Genomic DNA, 23,706 nt, shown 5'->3' with positions numbered 1-23,706 from the left:
TTGTTGACCTCACTTTTGATATGATTTTTTTAAATCTATATTAAGGGCAATAGTTACAGAACACCTTGTGTGCTTAAGGTGGTCATATCACAAGTTTATTTGAAGATAAAAGAATTTGTTTTTCTCTCTCTTGAAGATGAAGTCAGTGAGAAAGATGTTGATTTAAGATGGCAAGAATATTTGGAGCTTGAAGGCATAGACAATAGTTACTTTACATCTCAAGCCAGAGAAGAAATTTATGATGATTTGCAAGAAAAACTTGACCTTCAAATGGATAAAGAAGCTTTAGTAATTTTTTTTAGTTATCTCTACTTCTCTTTTTTTTTCTGCTGTGAATAAACAATTTAAGTAAAACTAATTATTTGCGTTAACTAAAATCTTTTTTGTTTAAACCATCTTTGGTAAATCAAAATTAGTTTTTTTTAAAATAAAAAAAATGTTAGGTATGAAAAACTTTAAAAAAATAGTTCTCTTCATTTTATGTTCTTTATTTATTTTGCTTTAATAAGAAAAGAATTTATTTTCAATCTAAATATTTTACAGAATTACATCGAAAATGCTATACAGATGCAGAAATGCTAACTTACTCTGAACAGCAGATAAATGTTTTCAAGTGGTAGTCTTTTAATGTATGATTCTAGATTTAGTAAATTAAATTTATAGTGTTTTTACTCGCCACTACTTCTAAATAATTCAAATACTTTGTTACAGTTAAGCTGTGTTGAGCCTTTTAAAAAAAAGAATAAAATTAACCAAAAATCTGCAAATTTTAGTTTGTTATTATCTCTTGTTGCTTAAAATATTTTGTCGAATCTGGAGCAGCTGGCATCGCTGCACATAAAAATTTCAATTTTGATATCAAATTAAAATTATAAAATTTTAATAAATTAATTTTGAATTCACAAATTATAAATCCAAATTTATATGGCGATTTAACAAACAACTTTATGTAAATGATTTTGATGTATCTATCATGTTAATTTTCTAGTACACGAATTTTCTGGCAATCTAATGTTTTTTTATGTACTAGTGTCCATGATATTTTGATATCTATTTCTTTTTCTACAAAGAGTCTATCCAATTTCAATTTTTTCCTGAAATATATTTATTAAAATTTATTTCTTGATGTGTAATTATGTGTCTCTTGATGTTTAAATAAAAACACATTTAATTTCAATCACACTTAAAAAAACTTCAGAAAATAACATTGGCTTAGTAATAATATAAGTTTTCCTGGGATTTGATTAAAGTTTTAATCGAGTATAGGTTTGAGTCGGGCTCTCAGAAAAATCTGAGGCCAGATTTGAACATTGTGACAACAAATTCCATAGCTGTGCTTCAATCTATATTAATAAAATGAATAGTTTGTGCCAGTCTGTTACTCTTATAGATCATGAACTGTTTGTGCTATCATCTTGAAGTTTGAGTAGCTAGTGAAAGAAGGAATATTTGCTCTGGATACTACAATTCTTTTAAAAATTTCAATTAGACCATTTGAAAAACGAATTTTCTCATTGGTTAAGCATTAGCCATTGTTTCAAATTAAACTGTAAACAGTTGTATTTATTAAAAAAAGGAGTTTATTTTGCATTCTTTAAGGTTTAATTATTTTTCACTTGTTAAAATGAATTGTGTTATAAACTCATAGATTAACGTGAATGTAGTAGCATGTGAGGACTATGTTACCAAATTAGTATTCCTATTGTTTTCTGAAACCATATGCTTATTTTGTTTATAGTTATGCTTTTGAAATATGTCTTACTAAAACTAAGCAATTTATAATCAATGGCAATTGAATTCAAAATAAAAACAAATGTTATAAGAAGCAAAATTAATGGAGAGAAGATTCTTTTTTTTTCTGGGAACCATAAAAAATCTCTGTATAATTACTAATGCCAATGGTGCTTAATTCATTTTGATAGTAGATACTACTGGTATGGTGGTAATAGAGTTAGTTAGAGAGTAATAGGTAATAGAGTTAGTAATAGAGTTATCATGAGTTAGCAAAAGTACTATACCAGACAAATATGCCAAATCTTTATTTGATGGTGTAATCTTCGAAAAACGTGTTTTGCTTAATCTAATATAACATAAAGCCACCAGGAAGGGTAACAAAAAACAATAAATAAAAATTATATTGAAACTATTTTATCTATTATGTAGGTATATGCCTTTCAGTTTTCTGTATAAATTTGTAGTATTTTTATACTGTTTTAGTGATTATTTACTTTTTTATCATACTAAGAATTAATTTTCAGCTATTTATTTCAACAACAACCATCTAAAGAAAAATATTTTTTGCAAAACATATTATTTTTTTAATATGCTTAATTCTTGTATTGTTATATCAAGTATACAATCTGTTTTCATGAGTGTGTTATATTTAGCTCATGTATTAATTGGTGTTTGTAGGAAAAAGATAGAGAAATATTCAGATTATTGCGGCTACCTATGGAAAGTTTGGCAGATGCTGAAATTTTTGGTGGTGCTTTGAGTGCAGTGTCTGAAATCGGACCCACAGATGCAACTGGAAAGGTAATGACTTTTATTTTAGAAATTATTGTCAAATATTCATTGAACCATTTTGCTACCACTTGTATTTCTCTTTAAAATGGACAACTATGTAATTTAATACGTCAACTAATATTGCTCATTTTATTTTTTAAACGGCATTGAACAGCCGACATAATTCTGAGTTTACGACTATCAATGTTCACATCCTTGCAATTTTGAACCCTATCCAAAGGACAAGAGAACTTCTGGGTCAAGCTTTGGAACAAACTAGTCTTTGTTGAAGACTTTTGATAGAACAAACCTGTATTAGCATTACATAGAGTGGAAAATTGCAAAAACCTCCCAGAGTTAGCCCGACCGCAAAGGGTTTCTAGCTCATGATCAATCTGCCGCTGAGGATATTTTGCCTCAGCACAGTGCTTGGTATGAGCCAGGATCATCGAATCTTTGTCACCTCATTGGAAGCGAACGTTCTATCCCCTATGCCACCATTGATCCATGTTTGTGGTTATAAATTTGTTACATTCACTAATTTGCAATTTGAAACCAGATAGTGTGTTTTGCAACAAAAACAATTATTTAAAGCAGGGGTCTGTTTAGAAGAAATTTGGGTCCATTAACGGACCCTTCAAAAAATATCTTTTCATAAAAACGGACCCTTCACAAAATATTTTAACTTAAAAGCGGACCTTTCACAAAATTATTTTTCTTTTAATCGGACCCTTCACAAATTTGTTTATCTTCATTATTGTTTTGTTAATCGAATAAACCCTTCCCAGGGCAGAAAACAAGAAAGATGCATGTAAACGAATTAAGTTTTGTCTTCCGCAGACGATTCTTCCATTATTCGTCCGAAATGAATATTCTGCATTCAGCAGTATAGGCTAAATACCAAATATTTGTATGTTGCATCTCTAATTTAGAAGCAGCAATTGCTGTTTATTTTTGAAAATTTATTTTTTATATTATAATTTTACAGTGCCGAGCGTAATTTTGTATCTATTAACAATTTAAAAACTCCTTGAAAAAGTTTTTTGCAATAACCGGACCCTATTTGCGCAAATTCAAAAAAGCGGACCCTGGTTGAAATAATGTGAGTAATTTTTCACAATTTTACGAAAAACGGACCTTTCACGAAATATCTGGACAGACCCCTGTAAAGATATCCTATGCATATTTTCTCTTTAAATTTTACAAACATTTATTGGACCCATACACGGATGCAGTAAGGCCGGAATGTTTTTTTTTTTTATAATAAAAGCTTTGCAATAGAAAAATCATTGCTGGGGACAAAAAATTTAGAATGTAGATTTGGCATTTTTGTATAATGAGTGATATTGCAAACACAATTCAAAAATCAGGTTTTTTATCAGTTTTCTAAAATTTTATTGTAGCTTTTGTAATATTTGTATAGGAAAAAAAAAGTTATTAATCAGCTTATTTTTAAATCATTCAGGGAAACAATCTCAATCAATTCTATCAATTGCTTGGGAGACAAGGGTTCTAACAATCCTTAAAAGCTCCTAAATCTTCCTATAAAAATCATGAGGGTTGTTAAAAGTCCTTAATTTTCACTATGGCTGGTTGATTCAAGCAATTTAATCCTAAAAATATAATTTAAAACAAAAAGTGTTAAAAACATTTTGTCTCTAAATCATATCGTTACTTCTTTTAATTGCTGAACTCCCGTTTGTGAGAACGGGGGTTCGAATACAGCCGACCGAAGACTCCTTACGTAATAAATGATTACCGGTGCACATTAAATCTGTCAGGTCACAAATTCCTCCATGTTCCCATAACAAATTATACCTCTGTTAGTGCTGAATTAGAAATCGGTCGTTCTCTGGTTCAGGTCAAATTTACGATCTGTGGATGAACGTATGAATGGGTTCACCCAATAAGTGGGTGTGGCGGAAGTTGAATTCTCGGCCATAGATGGAGCCACTAGAAAAAAGAACAAACACACCTCTTGCCCTAATGACATTCGACAACAACTACTTCTTCCTAGATAATGAAATCATGTGCTTCTTATGAAAAATAAAAAATTACTTTTCCATACAGTAACTCCTTTATAATTTGATGATTATTTTTTATTTTTTTCCAATGGCAGGCACTGAATTTGAATCTTTGCCTATACTATGCCAGAATTGTTGCTCATTTCGCGTTACCCAGTGGGCACCTGTGAACCAAAGTCACGGAGGCGAGCAACATTGCCCACGCCACACTGCCACAAACCCGTTTATAGGGTGGGCCACATTCACGCATCATACACATAACAGAGGACAGCACAAAGAGAGAGAGAAACATCCACGCCCAGAGCGGGATTCGAACCCGCAGCCTATGGCTTCGCAGTCAGGCACGCTAACCGCTCGGCCACCTGGCCGGCTAATTTGATGATTAATTAATATAAAAAATGTTAAGATCCTTGATTTTTCACAAAAAATCCTTAGAGAGAACTTTGTATAACATTTACGGGCGGAATCATCACTATTAAGTATATGTATTATTTTCATTATATTGTAAAGCTAAACTTAAGATTTTATTAGACTTAATTATAGATTTTCACACTTTGCTAAAAATATTTGTTATATACATTCAAGTTTTGTCACCATCTTTTCTCTTACTTAACACTAGGTAATTATATTTCAGGCGCAGATCATGACTGGAATTGAGCACATGTATAGTGTCATCAATGAGACTGAAGTCACACATCCTGAGGATTTGAAAGTTGTTTTCTCTCAATTTGGTAACCTAGCTGATATTTTAACTGGAGTAAGTATCATTGTTATCAGATTAAATAGACGCAATGCACATAACTTTTGTTAAATTCACAGTTAAAAATAATCATAAGATTATTTTTGATTGTTTCTGGATTAGATATATGTTTTTGCAAAACTTGCTTTAAATTAACTCTTCATAATGGTTGGCAAAATTGTTCACGACTTTAATATGAGATTCATTTTTACAATTTATTTTTATATAAGCTGATTTTCTTTTATAAATGTCATTTCATTGATGTTTGGCATTTCAAATATAGATTTTTTTGTGGTGTGGAAAATAGGTCATATTAATATTTTAAATTTAATACCGAATGGACTTTGAATTTTTAAATTATTTTATCAGAAAACATTTCTTTTAAATTTATGTTTGTTGACGTTATATATTTTAGAAGCTTAATATTTTATTTTATAACTGTCGTTGAACAGCCGACTCAATTTTTGGGGTTTATGACTATTAATGTTCAACTCCGTAGCATTGTAATTTTGAACCCAATCCAGGAGACAAGGGATTCCTGGAGAAATTTTGCGTACATGGAAGACTTTTTGATGTAACTAACCTGCATTTGTGTTGCATGGAGAGGAAAACCTCGAAAACTTCCCACGGGGGCAAAGGGACTCGAGGCCATAATCCATCTACCGCTGAAAATATTTAAACACTTACCTAGGTCGGTGCAAACCGGATGCGGAATTTCTAATAACCAGCCACAACCAGGATTAGAACCCAGTTGACCTCATTGGAAGGCGAGCGCTCTGTCCGCTGAGTCGTCATGGCCCAAAAGCTTAATATTTATTTTTTATTCCGTCGTTAAACAGCCGACCCAATTTTGGGTTAACGACTACTAATGTTCAACTCTGTAGCTTTGTAACTTTGAACACAATCCAGGATACAAGGAAACTTCTGGATCAGTACCCCCAGAGGTATTGATTAGTTACGAGAACATAGAGGACTTTGTGACTCGACAGATTTAACGTGCACCAGTCACCATTTACTACATGGGAGGTCTTCGACCTGCGGGGATCGAACCCACGAACTCTTTGATATGATCACGAGGGGCATTTCCACACCATGAAGATGACACTGAGTAAAATTAAAATCGTTTGCGAAAAATCATGTACTTTCTATAACATTTTGAAGTCAATGGAGGCAACGCCTAAGCCTTGCTACGCTAAGCAACCAGCCTCCATTAGCGACCATTTTACTGTGGAACAGAGAGTGGTCACTTCCAGTATGCTTTACTGCATTCAAACACAAAGATGTTAAGGTATATTTTATCTTACATTTATGCTGATTGGTTAAAATAAGATGTCTAGTAAAAATAAAATTTAATTTTATTTGATTTCAGACTCTTGCTGAATCTAACATGGGAGGTAAATTTTTACCTGCAGAAATGAGAGCTGCTGAAGAATTTCTGGATTTTAATTCTACAGAACCAAACAACTTCATTTATTTTAGTGAGTGCTTTCTAACTAAATAATTAATTTTCACTATTTCCTTAAAAAAATTTTTACTTATATTCATACCTATTTGAAAGTATCTTTTCATTTTTTTCAAACTTTATAATTTATATTTATCTATATATACTATATTGGTATACATAACCTAAATTGATTTTGCATGCCTATTTTATCAACTGTTCAATATCTTTTATTTAAACCGGTGTCCATAACATACAAATATTAAAAATTAGCTTGTTTGAAATTTTAGTACTGAAAATATAATTTTTTTATGTGGTATAATTACTGCTTTCATACAAAACTAAAATCCTCACTGCTTTTACAGAAAAACTTAATTTTATTTGCCTGTTGTTTGTATATAATATATGTTTTTCACAGTTGAAGGAAATCGAGAAGAAGTTAAAGAAAAACTGAAAGAAAGGCTTGTTGACGAAATTAAAGATAGTGAAATGAGTAATGTAAGTAATTGTGTGATTATTTTTGTGCTCTATTTATTATAGAACATTAATAAATGGTTTAGCTAGGGATTGAATTGGTTTTATCTTAGTAAACTTTTTTAATGAGTCATTTGTTGTTTGAAGCCATTCAACATGGAACAAAATTTACGGAATTTAAAATTATCTATTTTTTACCATGGAATGGGATATTTATAAATCTTTCTTGTGTATAGTACCATTAGCATGGTGGCAAAGTGATATTCATTTGCATGGGTACCTTTTTTTCAGTCCTGGGGATTGAAATCAGTCTTGAGAAAAATCAATGGACTAAATTCCATTAATTAGTACAGTAGGGAACCAATTATCCGGAACAATCGGGACCATCGCCATTCCGGATAACTGATTTTTCCGGTTCTCTGAATCGCCACAAAGAGCCGTTTTTTTTATTGTTAAACCCAACTAAAAAAAAAAAAATTTTAGAAATATTCTTAAAAAAAAGAAAAAACTATGAAGTAATACACTAATGATTATTTCTAAAATGATGGTAAGGTAAACATCTTTCAAAAACGAAAGAAAAATCCAAAAATCTTATGAGGAAAAAAAAAATTTTTTTTTAAATATGGCGGGAAAATTTATCGAATTTCGTTCCGGTTTTTTGGTTTTCCGGTTTTCTGATTTCCGGATAACGGGTTCTGTACTATCTTCTTCCCATTTTTTTTCATTAAATTTTGTTACCTTAAAAATGTAACATATTTTCTGTTAAAAACAAAAATTATAATACATTTTAATGAAAGCATTGTCATTTTTAACAATTACTGCAAAATGATCAAGTAATGGAGTCACACTGCAATGAAAGAATGGTGTCAGGACTTGTATTTATCTTGCTTTTGTCATTTCTTACTCCTCAACTCCTGACAAACGGGATTGATTGAACTCCAACGTCTGTTTGCGTAAACAAAATTTGTACTATAGCTGAATCTAAATCTGCCTTTACTTTGTATTCCACCCCCTAAGCATGTTGATATGTTAGCCAAAGTTAAATCAAGATTCCTTTAATTTTTTTTTTTTTTAAATGGAGATAAAAGTAAATAATGATGGAAAGAAAAAAAAGTTCGAAGTGTAAAAAAATACACCAGAGAAAAGTGTAAAAAAAATACACCAGGTTAGCTATTATTTTTATTTTGTTTACTTGTAGAAAATAAATTAATAAAATAAAGAAAAATATTTTTTTTAGAAAATATAGCGAAGTGATTAATAAGTAGGTAGATACAGGTACTGTATGTACTTCATTTACGTCGCACTCGACCTACACAATGGGATGATCCGGAGNGATTCCAATTAGCATTCCAACCCCTAAGCATATTGATATGTCAGCCAAGTTAAATTAAAATTCTTTTTTTTTTCTTTTTTTTTTAATATATGGTATGTATTTGGTCTAAAAGTAAAAATATAATTTTCAAGTGGTCACCCACAAAGTGGTCACCCACCTGCTTACTGACCGCTTGATTTTATAAGTGAGCCATTGTCAAAGAAAGGTAAATTTTGGTGTCAGTGAGCTATAAATTTCTGAAAATTCCGGTAACAACGCAAGACTGCGTTAATTTGTCAAAAAAAAAGTACAGTCTTGAAATTTTTTGTAGTGTCAACCATGCATTAAAATGTTAAACTTTTTTTTATAGACTAAGGGAATGGTGTCTGAGCTAAAAGAAATGATATCAGAAATTCAGCAGAAGTGCATTGAGGAAATAATGGTCGGACCAGATCCATTTTACTCTGAGTCCAAACTTGGATTTCAATTGACATTCATCAAGTAGACACTTCTTTTTTTAATTTTATTAGTTATTTTTATACTTTAAAAATATATAATATTAAGTACAGCGCTCCAAAAAAAAAATGATTCATCCTGAATAACTTTTGACCTAATGATCGGATATTCACGTTCTAGGACTCAATCTTAAAGGTTTGAAGGGAGGACCTCAAATATGATAATTAATTAGTGCTGACGATATTTTAAGTTACAAAATCAGGCGCAAGAAAGCACTTTATCTGAATAAACTTACCTTTTTTTCAATGGATTCGAATTCCAGACCCCAAAATATAAAGGGTAGCCGCAATCTGGGAGATAATAGTTCCCATAGTTTGATCAGGACAGCAATCCAAAGTTTGGTCCCCATAATGTTAATTTTACTTCGTATGTATTTCGCCATATCTCGAGAACTTATAAAGCGAATTGAAAAAATTTTGCGCACAATTATAAAGTTCGTTTTTCTAAAGATAATTCCATGTAAAAAATACATTTTAGTTAATATTTATTATTTAATTTAATTTAATAATAGTCGAAAAAATTTTGAATTGTAAGATATACAGTTTTTTACATTATTTTAAAATATGTAATTTTACATGGCAAAATACAAAATTTGAGTGAAGTTTGTTGAATAGTTCCTGAAAAGTCAAATTTTATCTATACGACCTTTCTAAAATTTGATTCCTCAAGAACTATTCATTTGATTTTGATTTTAAAATGATGTAAAAAACTGTATACATTACAATTCTAAATTTTTTCGGCTATTATTTAATAAAATGAAAAACAAAAAATTTTTGGATGAACGAATTTTATAATTGTATGCAAAAAATATTCAATTTGCTTAAAAAGTTCTCGAGATAAGGTGGAATAAGCACTAAGTAAAATTAGCATATTGGGGTTCTAACTTTGGATCGCACTCCTGATGAAACAACGGGGACCCTATATTTTGGTTGTCAGAAATCCAAACCTGTTGAAAAAAGCTATGTTTATTCTGAGACAGTGCGTTTCTAGAGTATGATTTCATAACCTAAAATATCATTTGCACTAATTAATTATCATATTTGTGGTCACCCCCTCGAACCATTAAGATTGAGTCCTAGAACGTGAAGATCCGATCATTAGATCAAAAGTTATTCAAAGTGGTCCTTCTTTTCTTTTCTTTTTGACGCACTGTACACTTTTAGACTTATGCCTAAGTTAATTAATGTAGTGAAAGCTGGAAACTGTTTAAAAATTTGTGCCCTTGTATATGAATATCTGGAGTTTGGACCCTTCTCTGGTTTGAGCTTCAATCTCCATTTTGAATTTACTGCTTAAAAAGGGAGTCAAAATGGAGGGAAACTTAATTATTGCAATTTATACTAGTGAAAGATCAATATCCTATTGTTATGAGACTAATAGTTCGTAAATTATAAAAATTTTAGTATGAATAAACAGATTTTTTTTAACTGAAATCTTTTTATGTTACTCACATTGCTTAATAGTAAGATATTTTTTCCTATGCATCATTTTATGCTAAATCAAAGGAAGGCTAAGTCATAATGATAGAACTAATAGTTTTGAAGTTATTAATGGTTTTATGTGTAAGTCCAAAATTGTACTCTTTATATGCATAATCCTCTACTACAGAAAATTTTAAAATGACGGCTTAAGCTCACCTCAAAGGAGACAAGAAACTTTAGATGTTCATAATAGACTTAAATTGAAGCTGTTACAACCGTGGCATAACTACCACAATTATTAAATATCAATTCACAATCACTACACAATTCACAACTCAGGAGAGACCACACACAACCATGAACTTAATATAGCTCCCAAGGTGAACTTAATGCAGTTCTCCCGGTCTTTGACAAATACAGCAACTAGTGGTATCCGTTCATCGAATTATATCCCTGATAAAATTCTGGTGAGGGAGTATTGTGGCATAACTACCACTACAATTATTAAACATCAATTCACTTGTATATAAGACATGCTAACTCTATTCAATCTCCATTCATGCCCCACACAACAATTTCAAGCTTTCCTCTTATTTTTTCTTCTATGAAACTCATCAATCATGCAAAAGTGAATTTGAATCAAACTAAAATGTACAAAATTATTTAAGTGTTATAGGTATTTTATTAAAATTTTATAGCTATATAGTATTTTTTTTAAAAAAAAATTACTTTAAATGCAGCAATTTTTATCTCATTGACACAATTACCTAAGTTATGGTGAATAAATTTTTAAAGCAGGTTTTATTTTAAAGAAATTATGCCTCTGAACTGTCTGGCCAAGTTATTCAACAGGGTTCATCTTCAATCATTCTTCCCGATCTGTGTAAAGCATTGCAGAAAAATGAATGTCAGCAAAATGGCTCAGCTATTGGAATCCAGGTGACCTGTTGTCATTATTTCATTAAATTTAAATTGTGTTCTAAAAAATGTGGGACCATTGAAAATTATGTTGTTTTTTTTAAAACACTTAAAATCAATTTAAGAAAAATGAAAGACTGTTATGAAATATGATTTAATTTTTTTTATTAACACTTAAATCTGGCAAGTATCTTATATTTCCAATTAGAGGATTCCAATTAGGAATATTTCCAAAAGCTATAGGGAGGGGATTGGCCTATAATCAGATCCAGTAACTTTGTGAAATCTGTGTGTAAATTTCCAACAAAAATAATTTTTGTTGATCGCTTATACGAAGCTTAATACATAAAATAACAATTAAAAATAAAACTACCAAAAAAATAACAATTGTTATTTTTCAGCCGTATGTTGTGACATTCAGGAATTTTTTTTTTTTTTTTAGGTAGGATTTTATTTTATTGCTCATATTCCCTCATAAACACCGAATGAGCAGTAAAAATTAAACATGCTAGCTTCAGAATGCAGACAGCTCTCTTTATTAGCATCTGATTTACTTTCTCTTTTTGAGAAATACAACTTCCAATAATCAATGGGTTTTTTATGAACAAAAGTAAACAAATAAACTTAGATTAACTTGAAAGTCAGTTTGTCTCACAACTAATTCTAAGAATTCACTTATTTTCTTGATTGAGTTTAAAACTGAAAACTGGAATTGTATCTCTTGAGCATAATTAATTTCTTTCTTTTTAAGAAAATTACCCTAATCAGAAATAATTTTATCACTGTTTCAATCATAGGCTGTGCGATGGACCCAACCCCTCGAATCCTATGCAGAGAATTCAAACAACTTGAGTGATTCGTCCAATGAAATTCAGCTGGACATCACTTCTCGGGATGGACACTCGAAACTATCCGTGAATGACTCCAAAGACCCATTTATCATTTGTATTCCAGTTTCCGCTTCCGATGATAAAGACACAAAAATGGAGTACGTTGTTCCTAAATTTCCCACTAGCTCTGATGTTCTAGTGTACCACTCTGTTTTAGTGGATGCAGAAGGAATGTCTGTTACACTGACCATTGAACCTGATTATCCTAATGTTCCTTTAATTATGGTCTATAAATATGGGGATTATCCATCTTTGCAGGATTATGATGGCATACAAAACATTCAAGGTATTTTCTATTTTCATAAAAAATTTTAAAAGTACCTTTTTTTTAATATAAATGTGTTTATAAATTTGGAAAAATTTTCTTGACATCAAATAATGACTAATATTCAGTTAAATTTCAGTATCATTATCTCAACAAAAAAAAGATACTGATAAGTGAGATCAAAATATCGAAAGCTGCAATGATTTTGACATTTTAATCAAAAACTGAATTACTGACACTGCTGTAGCAACTTAAAGTTAAATATCATTTATTTATTTTGAAAACATAAAAAATTTATTAATGTATTGATCTTACTGTTATTGTCACACAAAATTAGATTTACAAATTGAGTTTAAGATTATCTTTCTTGACTATATAAATTGTTTGTTTGTGAAATACTGTAAAAACCCACTATAACAACAATTCAGAATAGCTGAGAAAATTGTCATTACAACAAGTTTGCTGTTATAAACAAATACACATATTTAATGTTAAAATAGCAATAAAAAATCTAAACTTTGAAATAGACTTCTCTACCTCTTTTTCTTTTATTTTGAACAATGATTTTGATTTAAGCTAAATATCTTTAGCACAATGTTTTTGCTAACACATTGTAGACTACGTTACGTAGCTCCGTACTTGGCGAAATGAAAAGCAAAAATCCCTATGATAAACAACTTTCCAAATTGTAACAAGTTTTGCAGGAACATGGAATTAAGTACAATATTTTTTAATTGATAACAGAGAATGTTGATTTTATATAAAGTTATCAGGAAGGGAAATAAAGTGACATGATATATACATATGAACAAAAGGCACATTCTTTTTGTAGTATATGTTAGGATCTGAAGAACTACCAGAACTTTTAATTTGCTAAGAAGAAGATAACGCTGGTTATTTAACAATTTTTAACTCATAATAAGCATACAATTTTTATACCTTTAATATTAAAATTTTGATTTGAAATTTATAGTAATTGCAGAATTCTTGTAATTTTCTACAACATTTAGTGTATCGTTATGTAAAAAAAGAATGTTTTTAGTATATTCCTACTGAAAATATTTGAATGGGTGTATATTAATTTTGTCCTTAGACCGTATCATATTGCTGCTAATCAGCAGCGCCATCTGTTTAGAAACTTGCAGACTTTTTTTATCCTTATATGAATAAATTCATTAGTTTTCCAAGCAGAACACTGCAAACTGTACATTTCTATCTCTTTTCACTTATAATTAATTAGTTTTTCAAACAATGAGTATCTTTTTAAGTAAATTTCTTTTTAATATGTTATTCTTTAAAAAAAAAATTTTAGGTGGATTTACATCGTTTTTTGGAAAAGACATTATTACCAGCAGTGGAAAAAATCTAACAATTGGCATTGGACAATTGGGCAACTCTACAAGTGCGAACGAATTTTTTAAGAATCCAAAAAAGAACCAGCTAAATGTTGTTAACATGACCAATCAATTTTCTACTAATTATTCCATTAATATTGGCTCTATTGGTTGTTATCACTTCAGTGATGCCGAAGAGAAATGGATTACTGGGGGATGTGACGTATGTATTAAAAGTATTCATTCCTATTTTTTAAAACATATGCATTATGCTTGAACGTTTATTACTTGTACATTACTATGAAAATTTCATGAAGGCTGTTGAAACTCTTATGGAAACCCATTCAAATATTGCATAAGTACTTGACAGGGGATTTGCGATTTATTTATTTTTGCTGACCCGGGGGGTGGAAGGGTATGAGCAGTACTTACATTAAAACATTAAAATCTCCTTATTTTCAAAATTTTTAGCTGTTGCTATTTTTTATCTCAGTCCAAAAACAGATCATAATCTGATGCAGGCAATGTTTGGGAATTAACAAGGATGGAAGCCGTAATAGCCCAGTAACTATGCTTTAGTTCGAAGGGACCAGATTTCAATTTTAAAAACTGCTGAGACCCACTGAGTGCTTGCAGTGTACATGCTTGTAATGAATGAATTACTTATGAAAAGTTTTATTGAATTTAATCTATTTGAATTTAATCTTAAAATTTTATTGCTACAGTAAAAGTCAAAGTTAAAGCAAAAACCAGGACTGGGGGAGATGCAACTTTTTAACATAAACATGGTAACAAGTTTGTGATTTGATTATTTTGTTAGCGATTGGAGATGAGGAGAAAAATTACTAAAAATATGCTTATGTAATATTTGAATGGTCCCTTACGAGCTGAAAGTTATTTCTACATATATGTCAAATTCGAACCAAAACTTGTCCTTTTACTTGTGTAGCAATAACTGTTGCTCTTTTTAATCTCTGTCCAAAAACAGATGATAATCTGATGCAGGCAATATCTGGAAATCGACTAGGATGAAGGTAACCGAGTAACTAAGCTTTGGTTTAAAGGTGCCAGATTTCAATTTTCAAAGCTGCTGAGACCCACCAAGTGCTATACATGCTCATAAAATCTAGGCAATTGAAAGAATTGTGGTTGGTTATTGAGCATTACCATGGGAATAGGGAATTGAAAAAAGCATTTTTCTTCAGATTTATGTCTAAATTGTGAAAGTTAACTCACAAATGAGTGGTGCTACTTAGTTGAGCTAAGTTGTACTTTCACCCTAGCTTTACTCTCTTATCAAATGAAAGGTGCTTCTTTTTGACTTGATTTGCACTTCCAATGGCTGACAAGCTTGGATTGTCAAAGTCTCATTAGAAACAACAATGATAAGGTAAACAAGGGTCTGTCCAGACATTTTGTGAAGGGTCCGATTTTTGTGAAATTGTGAAAAAATTACTCACATTCTTTCAACCAGGGTCCTGCTTTTATGAATTTGTGCAAATAGGGTTCAGTTATTGCAAAAAACTTTTTCAATGAGTTTTTAAATTGTAAATAGATACAAGATCATGCTCAGTACTGTAAAATTATAATTAAAAAAAATTTAAATTTTTAAAAATAAACAGCAATTGCTGCTTCTAAATTAGAGATGCAACATACAAATATTTGGTATTTAGCCTACATTGCTGAACGCAGAATATTCATTTCGGACGAATAATGGAAGAAGCGTCCGTCGAAGACAAAACTTAATTCGTTTACGTCCATCTTTCATGTTTTCTGCCCTGGGAAGGGTTTATTCGATTAACAAAACAGTAATGAAAATAAACAAATTTGTGAAGGGTCCGTTAACGGACCCAAATTTCTTCTATCCAGACCCCTGGTAAAACTTCCTTAAGGTATGTTTAACTCCTGCTAGATTGAGGTCTGGCATTATCTTTAAGAATTATCTGATTGCAGTATAGCACAACCTTTTTGCAACTGGAACAGATACAAGTCGAATATTTGAAGTTCACAATACCAGTGCTGAGTCATCAAACACCCTGTGGCAGAACTGTTTTAGATATCTAATAGTTAGGGTTAATACAATAAAATGATTCTCTATTGAATTTCACAATGTAATTGTGGTTTGTGTTCTGATATAAAATATGTTTTTTTTGTTCTCCTTTTAGGTTAGTAAAGTGGAATCGGGAGTTACTTGCTGTGCCTGTAACCACTTAACGTCGTTTGGAAGTGGATTTTTTGTGACACCTAATCAAATAGATTTCAATTATGTGTTTGCACATGCTGGATTCAATCAAAATATAGCAATATACGTCACAATCATTGTCATGTTTTCTGCATTCATTGTTCTGATCATTTTTGCAAGATTCAAAGATCGGAAAGACTTGGAAAAGGTTTAACTTTAATTGTCAGCATTCTTTTAACCTATCAGTATTTTATGTTACTATTGTATTTTTAGTTGTTTAATAATGCTCTAAGCAATCCAATTTTTTTAATAAAAAAAAAACTTTTTTTATGTGAATAAATCATTTAAAATTTTAATATTAACTTTTTTGTTAGTTTGTCTACAATGTCATAGTAAACATGAATCCGTATGTCAGTGTTTCCCAAACTTATGACATTTGTGTACCCTTTCTAAATTTTTCGAAATGCTGAGTACCACTAATAAAAGAAATTAATGAGTTTTTTACTGTAAAAAAATTGCACAAAAGTTAAAAATCACAACTGGCTGTTGACACCACTGATTATTAACTATTAACTCTGCAAAAAATAGCCAATAGAAAAGTGTGTAATCGTAAATTTTCATGGCTAGCTTTGTTTTCAAATAAAAGTTTTTGAAATTTTCGTTTGTTGCAAGATATTTCGCATTAGAATGTGTACCCCCACTAAACTGTTCCCGTACCCCTGAGGGTACGCGTACCACACTTTGGGAAACGCTGCAGTAGGTGATTATATTTTTTAAATACATTTTTAACACAGCATGCTTGCTAAATGAATATTATCACAGTTTGTTTATTACCAGTTCTCCCAATTAATTTCGCACCACGCAAATTTTATTCTTTTAAAATTGAAATTTATAACAAGCGACAGTTCATACTTTATTATAAATTTAGATAGAGAGAAGAATCTTTGTCAAGAAAGTGTATACTTTCAACATCACAAATTGCACACATCTCTTGAAGAAGAATATAATACAAAAAACCTCTTTACGAGGTTTTAAATCCCTATCTAATATTAGATCAAAACCATACCCATTTTTGTTGCTTTCCTTTCATCTTTTTTTTCTTCTTCATATTGAGGAGTTTATTTTTTGGTGAAACTTGTTAGATTTCTTATAAATACCATGTAGAAAGCGGAGTGACTTACAGTTCCTGAAAAATTGAATTTTAAATATATGACTTTTATTATTCAATTTTTCAGGAACTATTTGGCCAATTTTGTATTTTACCATTTAAAATTATATTCTTTAAAGTGATGTAAAAATTTGAAACAATTAAAAACTTTTTCGATTATTATTACATAAAATAATGATAAATAATAATCACAAATAATTTTTTTAGAAAGTTATCTTTGGATAAATGAGTTTTATAATTGTGTGCAAAAATTCTTCAATTCATTTAAAAAATTCTCAAGATATTGCAAAATAGGGGAAAAGAAAAATGAATATTTAGGGGTCCAATCTTTGAACCTTTCTCCTTGCAAAACTATTGGGACCCTTTTTCCCTGATTGCGGTTGCCATCTGTATTTTAGAGGTCAGAAATCTGAACTCATCGGAAATAAAGATATTATTATTCGGAGAAAGTGCCCTTTTGTGACTAGTTTCGTAACTTAAAATATCGTGTACGCAAACAAATTAGCATATTTGAGGTCACTCCCTTGAACCATTTAGATTGAGTTCTAGTCTAGTAGTTCGATCTTTTGATCAAATGTAATTTAGAATGTCTCGATAAATGTTTTGTTAGTGAAATCAGAGGAATAATTCTCACGTTTTGTGTGCTCGGCTCATGTTTTCAGGGTTCTGTCCAGACATTTTGTGAAAAGTCCTGTTTTTGTAAAATTGTAGAAAAATTACTCGTAATTTGTGAATATAAAAAAAAAAGTCAAGTCACATTTTTTCAAGCAGGGTCCTGCTTTTGTGAATTTGTGCAAATAGGGTCCTGTTATTGCAAAAAAACTTTTTCAAGGAGTTTTTAAATTGTAAAGACACAAGATTATGCCCAACACTGTAAAATTATAATTAAAAATATTAAATTTTAAAAAATAAACAGCTATTGCAGCTACTAAATTAGCGATGCAACATGCAAATATTTGGTATTTAGCCTATACTGCTGAACACAGAATATTCACTTCGAACGAAAAAGGAAGAAGCGCCTGCGGAAGACAAAACTTAGTTCGTTGACATCTGTCTTTCTCTCCCCCCCCCTCTCTGGGAAGGGTATATTCGATTAACAAAACAATAATGAAGATAAACAAATTTGTGAAGGATCCGATTAAAAGATAAATTATTTTGTAAAGGGCCCATTTTTATGAAAAGATATTTTGTGAAGGGTCTGTTAACGGACCCAAATTTCTTCTAAACAGACCCCTGGTTTTGTAGAGGGGATTATTTGGGAAAAGATTTGCAGAAATCTGCTAATGACATAATATTGTGCAAGAAAAAGAGAATAAATCTAATAAAGTATTAAGTGAATTATTTTATAATTTAAATCAAGCATTTTTAGTGATGAAATTTTAAGATAGGTATTTACAAGAAATGTGAATTTAACTTAAAAGTAATATCTTCAACAAGGAATAGATTATTAAAGAGACAGTAAAAAGAGTTTGGTTTTGGATTAAAGATAGAGATTTAAAACTATAATTCAATATTAACAGTCTCATTAGTGTCTTTTAATATTACATATAGGGTGTTCAGTAATCATCTCGCTTAGCATAAAGTTTTAAAATCCTAACCACAAAAATGAATACATTAGTGGTCATAAATTCGAACTTATTTAAGTGAGAAGGAAGATGAACACAATTGGAATCAAAATCACTATTCTGGAAGGTGGCACTAAAACAATGAAATTTTTCTATGGTGTCTAATAATCTCCTTTCAATTCCTCTCACTTTCTTTTTGACTATCAATCAAATTATACTGTAATTGATCTGTATGCATTAATACTTTACATATACATAATATTAATACTTATGTACCGTATTTATTTACGTTATTCAAAATTATAGTTTGTCTGCGGTAAGTACAGTCTGAGGCCGTCTGTTGCTATGAAAACAAGAAGAGCTCATTTCAGAGAGGGTAGCATCTCTTCACTTTAGGGCTAACACAATAGACCGAAGAAAAAGATCCCCTTTCTCATGCCAACCCGAGCCAAAGCCAGTCCTAAACAATGATCCCACACCCCTTCCTGAAATAGTTATACCTCGTTGCCATAGTCACCGCCTTGGGTTCAGACGAATAGCTAGGGAAGTTCTTACTTTAGACAAACTATATAATGTATTGCGTGAATAGCCTTTATTATATATTTAAAAAATTCTGTATAAGAATTTAGTTATTATGATGTCTTATACTCAGTAATTGTGATTTGTTAGATTTCAATAGGGTTTTAACTTAATACTGTGACTGGTGAGCCCCTATTGTATCTGCTTTTTTTACTTAAATTTTAACAATTAGGTTTTGATTCTGTAGATATGTGCTTTAACTTTTTTAATTGAACATCTTGCATTTGGAGAAAAAGTTCATTTTATTTTTCTTTGCAGATTGGTGCCACTCCTTTAGAAGACAATGAAGCTGAGGATAAGTATATTTATGAGATTCTCGTGTATACCGGACATCAAAGGAATGCTGGCACTAAATCAAATGCAAGTACATGATTAAAAACGTTTTCATAATGATACATTTTGTCCCAACAAGAGTTGAAAGCTGAAGCTTCAAATAAAATGCTGTTGCTTTTTACATTTCGCTGCATGAAGTGTCTATTACACTGATCAGTCCATTCAATAAAATTTATCTTATTATTTTATTCCATTTTATAACTGTCATTGAATAGCCGACCCAATTTTGAGTTAATGACTACTTATGTTCAACTCCGTAGCCCTGTAATATTGAATCCAATCCAGATGACAGGGGAACTCCTGGATCAAATATTGGGAGAAATTTGATTTTGCGGAGGACTTTTTAGTGGAACTAGCGGCATTTGAGTTATATAGAGAGGAAAACCACCAAAATCCTCCCACGGTTAGCCTAAAGACAAGGGGATTCTAACCCATGAGGATTATTTTTTTTTTATCGGCACTGTGATTCGTGCGTCTGGGTGTGGAATTCGTTTCGACCAGCCATCACTGGGATTCGAATCGGAGTCACCTTATTTTGAAGCGAACTATCTGTCCCCTAAGCCACTGCAGCTTTCAGTGTGCTATTATACCGAAGAAAATTTCAACCAATCACAGAGCGGGTTCTGTTTATATGACTTTTTATACTTATTTTTTTTTTGTTTTAAATAATTGACATTTATTTTAAAGAAATCAAAGTTTATTATTTAATGATCAAAGGATATTAGAGTTAGTACTTGATATACCCTGCACTGATGTTTTTTAAAATTAAATTCAACTGCCTGGTATATATTTCCCGGTTCACCTCCCGCTGATGTTTNCCTCCCGCTGATGTTTTTTTTAAAGAATAAATGCCACTGCCCACCTTCAGGAAGACTTGACAGGGCTCAGTTTTGATGCTGTAAACTGCATCATGTATTCACATCCTGCAGTACAGAATCTTCTGTTATCTGATGACCTTGTTTTGTATAGTACCGATAAAACCAGTCAAGTCATACAAGATTAACTTAAAATAATATTTTTTTAAAAATTGTAATAGTATTCTTTAGCCCGCATTGGTTTGAAAATAAGCTTATTATAAACTTTATTTCTTTTTATTTTCACCAGCAGGCATTTTTTATGTATTTACATAATTTATAGTATCAGGGGTCTGTCCAGACATTTTGTGAAAGGTCCGGTTTTGTAAAATTGTGAAAAAATTACTCGTAATTTGTAAATATGAAATAAACGTTAAGTCACATTCTTTCAACCAGGGTCTGCGTTTGTGAATTTGTGCAAATAGGGTCTGTTATTGCAAAAAAACTTTTTCAAGGAGTTTTTAAATTGTAGACATACAGGATTATGCTCAACACTGTAAAATGATAATTAAAAAAATTAAATTTTAAAAACTAAGCAGCGATTGCAACTACTAAATTAGAGATGCAACATACAAATATTTGGTATTTAGCCAATACTGCTGAATGCAGAATATTAATTTCGGACGAATAAAGGAAGAAGCTTCTGCCGAAGACAAAATCTAGTTTGTTTACATCTGTCTTCCCCCCCCCCTTTTCTGGGAAGGGTTTATTGATAAACAAAACAGTAATGAAGATAAGCAAATTTGTGAGGGGTCCGATTAAAGGAAAAATTATTTTGTGAAGGGTCCGTTTTTAAGTTAAAATATTTTGTGAAGGGTCCGTTTTTATGAAAAGATATTTTGTGAAGAGTCCGTTAACGGACCCAAATTTCTTCTAAACAGACCCCTGAGTATAGTATAGTAAAGTATTTTTATATTCTTTTTATTATTATCTTATATTTACTGTCTTGACGGTGATTTTAATATGAATATGAATATTGACGAAGGAAAAGTATTTTGTGACGTTTTGAAACACGTATATAGGCAGTATTTATAAACCATTCTGACGACAAGAGGACAAACGTCAATTGAAACAGGTTTTGCAACCCATGATTTGAAATGTTGTAGCGTTTATCAGAGTCAAGAAAAAAAGCATTTGACCAATGGCTAACCAGTGATCGTAATAAAGCGATCACAATTGTTTTTTAATTTTATGTCATTATAGTACAGAACCCGTTATCCGGAAATCAGAAAACCGGAAAACCAAAAAATCGGAACGAAATTCGATAAATTTTCCCGCAATTTTTAAAAAATAATTTTTTTTTCCTCATAAGATTTTACGATTTTTCTTTCTTTTTTGAAAGATGTTTACCTTACCATAATTTCAGAAATAATCATTAGTGTATTACCTCATCGTTTTTTCTTATTTTAAAGATTATTTCCAAATATTTTTTTTAGTTAGGTTTAACACTAAAAAAACGGCTTTTTGTAGCGATTCAGAAAACCGGAAAAATCAGTTATCCGGAATAGCGATAGTGCCGACGTCCCGATCGTTCCGGATAATCGGTTCTCTACTGTATGTGTTTTATTTTAAATTGTTTTCTTTTATTGTAAGCTTGTTTTTCCCTCAAATATTAGGTATTTTTTATCTTATCTGGTGATGATGAAGAAACCCAAGTTCGGTGTTTTTCTGACCAGAAACGACCTATTCTCCAACGGGGAGCCATCGATGTTTTTATCATGTCTGTCCCAAGGTATTTAAAATCGTTTCTGTTAAATAATTGTTCATTGTGTATTTTCACTTTATAATATTAGGGGGACCGGAAAGTAATGTCATTTCGGTGCATTTGATATTTCTTATAAAGATTTTATTTTTGATCAATATTGTATTCACCTTCGTTTTCAGCAACCTTTCAATGCCAAATCGAAAATGGATCGGGAAAAAAAAGAATTGGTTTCTAAGACTAGCGAATATTTAATGCGCCGAAACGACATTACTTTCCGGTCCCCATTGTAAATTATTTTGTGATATGGAGTGAATTACCATTCATAGATCATTTCATTGCAGTTCCAGTATACTCTTACTATTTGATTAGTTTATATGGCGGAAAAAATATAAATGATCATTTATGCATATTTTTTTTTGCTTTTTCAAGAACTTAAATATTGAGCCTCGGTAAAAAAAAAAAAAAAATTCAGGAAGACTCTGAAAAGGAATTTTCCCCTCAAAGATTTTTTTTATTTAAATGAGCTGCCGATGAAAGTATCGTGTTGGCCAAGTAGCGTCGGTGGTTCGATCTGTCGGTGATATAAATACAGCCCGATGGAGGTTAATTGCAAATTATCAAGTGCAGTGTAAATTCCAGGAAAGAATACATTGGTTTTATTTTAAAATAATTAATTTTGAGTTTTAAAAACCAACTAACGGTATTCCATCTCAAGTAAATAGAAATGCTTTAGGAAAACTACATTAGCTGCAAACTTGTCTTACCCGCAGAAAGCAAAAGTTTGGCATCATTCAACAAAATAATACGCATCTTTTTTCTTTCTTTTTTTTCAATTTGGTGTGTATTTCCTGCAAGTTTTTTCAAAAATATTTTTGCTGACAACAACACCATCTGCTCACCAAAATGTAAAAAAGCTGTTTGTTAAATTGAGCTACTTTTATCTGAAAAATCAAAATCTCTGCAAAAAAAAAATAATAATAAGGGTTCTTGTTTTAGATGTTAACATTTCTCTCACCAAGGCAAAGAATGTAAAAAGGAGAAGAAGTTCAGCTTTTGAAATATGTAACCAATGCGGGGAACTGCTCGGTTTAGTATGCTATACCAGAAAAGCAGCTTACAGTCTGAGCAACATATTCAGATTTAGCATAGTGTCATTTGAACTAAGTAACAGCGCATGCGCATAAGAAATTAAGTGTCAGTCGGGAGGTACGTCACATGTGAACAGAATTGTTAGACAACTCTACATGGCTGGGTAGGCTGTTTCCCGCCAACTGCCATTTTATTCTTTCTTTCTATATCAAACTGTGTTAGCAGATTTAATTAACATGGATGATATAAATGTCTCCTCAAAAAAAATTCTTAACTAAAAGTACAGTACTGTTTATCAATGCTGTAAAAATACCGAACAAACCAACGATAAAAAAAAAACTTCTTCACCCCAATGCGTCCCCATTGCCAGTATTGATTAGGAGGAGATTAGG

The 23,706-nt window shown here is 31.0% G+C and overlaps 1 protein-coding gene across 1 annotated transcript in view; it reads left to right on the top strand.

Moving 5' to 3' along the window:
* LOC122269722 (polycystin-1-like protein 2) overlaps positions 1-23,706 on the top strand; it is a 51,790-nt gene that overhangs the window by 13,242 nt on the left and 14,842 nt on the right. The window contains exons 6-17 of the mRNA XM_043044131.2: positions 137-288; positions 2,413-2,535; positions 5,164-5,286; positions 6,638-6,746; positions 7,128-7,207; positions 8,866-8,996; positions 11,245-11,371; positions 12,148-12,526; positions 13,818-14,062; positions 16,005-16,229; positions 19,592-19,693; positions 22,137-22,252. Of these exons, the coding sequence (XP_042900065.2) occupies positions 137-288; positions 2,413-2,535; positions 5,164-5,286; positions 6,638-6,746; positions 7,128-7,207; positions 8,866-8,996; positions 11,245-11,371; positions 12,148-12,526; positions 13,818-14,062; positions 16,005-16,229; positions 19,592-19,693; positions 22,137-22,252 (1,912 nt within the window). The remainder of the gene's footprint in view (positions 1-136; positions 289-2,412; positions 2,536-5,163; positions 5,287-6,637; positions 6,747-7,127; positions 7,208-8,865; positions 8,997-11,244; positions 11,372-12,147; positions 12,527-13,817; positions 14,063-16,004; positions 16,230-19,591; positions 19,694-22,136; positions 22,253-23,706) is intronic.

Source organism: Parasteatoda tepidariorum, chromosome 10 (assembly GCF_043381705.1).
Source record: "Parasteatoda tepidariorum isolate YZ-2023 chromosome 10, CAS_Ptep_4.0, whole genome shotgun sequence".
Lineage (NCBI taxonomy): Eukaryota > Metazoa > Arthropoda > Arachnida > Araneae > Theridiidae > Parasteatoda > Parasteatoda tepidariorum.
The sequence above is the reverse complement of the archived record's forward strand: the minus strand, read 5'-3'. Positions and strand labels throughout refer to the sequence as shown.